General features: G+C 39.6%; 1 protein-coding gene across 2 annotated transcripts; it reads left to right on the plus strand.

Moving 5' to 3' along the window:
- The first annotated feature begins 228 nt into the window (after positions 1–228).
- On the plus strand, positions 229–1,271 carry LOC119987254 (28S ribosomal protein S33, mitochondrial-like). Of its 2 annotated transcripts, none has more exons than XM_038832113.1 (2): positions 229–376; positions 762–1,271. In XM_038832113.1, exon 2 carries the CDS (start codon positions 823–825, stop codon positions 1,129–1,131), a length of 309 nt encoding a protein of 102 aa, XP_038688041.1. In that variant the 5' UTR covers positions 229–376; positions 762–822; the 3' UTR covers positions 1,132–1,271. The 2 variants fall into 2 exon arrangements, with proteins under 2 accessions (XP_038688041.1, XP_038688042.1); XM_038832114.1 differs by having other exon boundaries at positions 261–376; positions 775–1,271.
- Positions 1,272–1,877: the final 606 nt, after the last annotated feature.

Below are 1,877 nucleotides of genomic sequence, written 5' to 3' on the forward strand. Positions count from 1 at the left end.
AGGCTTGGGCCAAGTGTATCTCAAAGGGTTGGGCTATTTTCAAGTCCAAGACTAGCCCGGCCCAATGAGTCGGGCCAGGTTTATCTCAACAAGTCGGGCTTCTTTTTGTACCCAAGATAGGCTGGCCCAATGATTTGGGCCACAGTTGTTTGGCCGAGAATGTGGACAGATCTAATTACTCAACAGGCCCGTTATATCTTTAATGGGCTAGGTTAAACAACTGAAATTGAGGAGGCCCACTATCTTCAAGCCCATCATACATTAGGGCTGCAATCGAAAAAAACTAAAGCGATAAACCCTGCTCGCCTTCCCCAACGCTCCGCAATCTCCATCTCTCTGTACGGCAGACGGAGTTCTTGAACGATGCTGAACAAAGGTATGTGCTTTCTCCGTAAATGTTTCATGTTCTTTGATTTTTTATGCTGAAAGATTTTGTTTTTTATTTTGCTTGTAATGATTCTGTTTCTTTTGTTTCACTTTAACGTATGTGCGAGATGATGTTTCTTTTTGGTATTTTCTGGGTGATTAGAGAAATGGGATTGAGGTTTTTGGGTTTTCTGAAAGTATGTTTAGGGTTTACGAACTATGTAAACTTTTGTACTTTTACAGAGTGGTCTGATTCCCATTTGAAGTGGTTTGGTGCCAATACATATTTCACCCTTAATTTCTTGGTTTTTTGATGTTTGGATTGAGATTGCATCCCAAATTTAGCTTGTAAAAGCTTCTAACTTTAACAAATCTTCTCATCGATGACACTTCAGTTGTGTAAGCTAGGTTAAAGTTTTGGGTGGAAGACAACCTCTGCCTGAATCAGCGGAGAGGATGGGTGGTGGTAGCTTGAAGAGCTTGTTGGCTACAGCAGTCCTAGCGGGAGTGACGGAGGCCAGGGCAAGGATATTTGGTCATGTACTTAACCCTACAGGACAGAGATCTCCTCACAAGATTTTACGCAAGAAGCTCATTGGTGAGAAAGTTGCTGCATGGTATCCGCAAGATATCACGAAGGATGACCCTCTTGTCATGGCTCGTGAAGAACAAGAACGCCTCTCCAAACTTGAAATGTTGAAGCGGCGTGGTAAGGGACCTCCCAAGAAGGGACAAGGAAGACGTGCTGTTAAACGCAGCAAGTAGAGGTATTCTTGCTGAGTGGTTTAATTTGATTCCAGAAAATTATGGTTTCTTGCTGCTTTTGCACCCTGTAAACAACATTTGCAAGATTTGATTTCACCTATAATAATATCTCATGCTTGACATGCTGTTGCTAAGCGACTAACCAACATGATGAATCGGTGATGATGTTTTTTTAGCTGGTACCTTCTAAGGTTGAAATGCATGACAACTTTTGTTCAATGTCATAATGAACAAATATTCCCAGCAAAGCAATTGTAGCAAATGTAGTCCAATCTCTTCCAACTTTTTCCACCTAATTCGGATCGTTACAGTTTGATTAAGTGGTTCATTTTATGTGAAGGATTTAAGTTCTTATGTGTGGTCTTTTGACAGGAATTGAGTAATATGTAGGTTTTTTCGGTCCCCCAACACCAAAGATGTTTTACAATAAACTACTTGTCGGAAGCATCTGTCTATTACAGAAAAAAAAAAAAATTGTTGAGGTATGGAGCCTTAGAAGCTTGAGGATGCCATTGAATATATGGATTATGGTTGAAAAATCATTTTGATTTTTAATAGGTTTATCGTTCATTTTGCCACTTTTAATGTGTGTTTGACATACCGCTAAAAAGCGGTATGTCAAACACACACTAAACTTTTTTTTTTACAACTTAACAGCTAGCGTTGAAAATCAACAGAATTGCTTTGCCAAACACACACTTAGATGTAACAGGAGATTTAACTTAGACTTACAAAAGAATGTCTAC

This window comes from Tripterygium wilfordii, chromosome 20, assembly GCF_013401445.1.
Source record: "Tripterygium wilfordii isolate XIE 37 chromosome 20, ASM1340144v1, whole genome shotgun sequence".
Lineage (NCBI taxonomy): Eukaryota > Viridiplantae > Streptophyta > Magnoliopsida > Celastrales > Celastraceae > Tripterygium > Tripterygium wilfordii.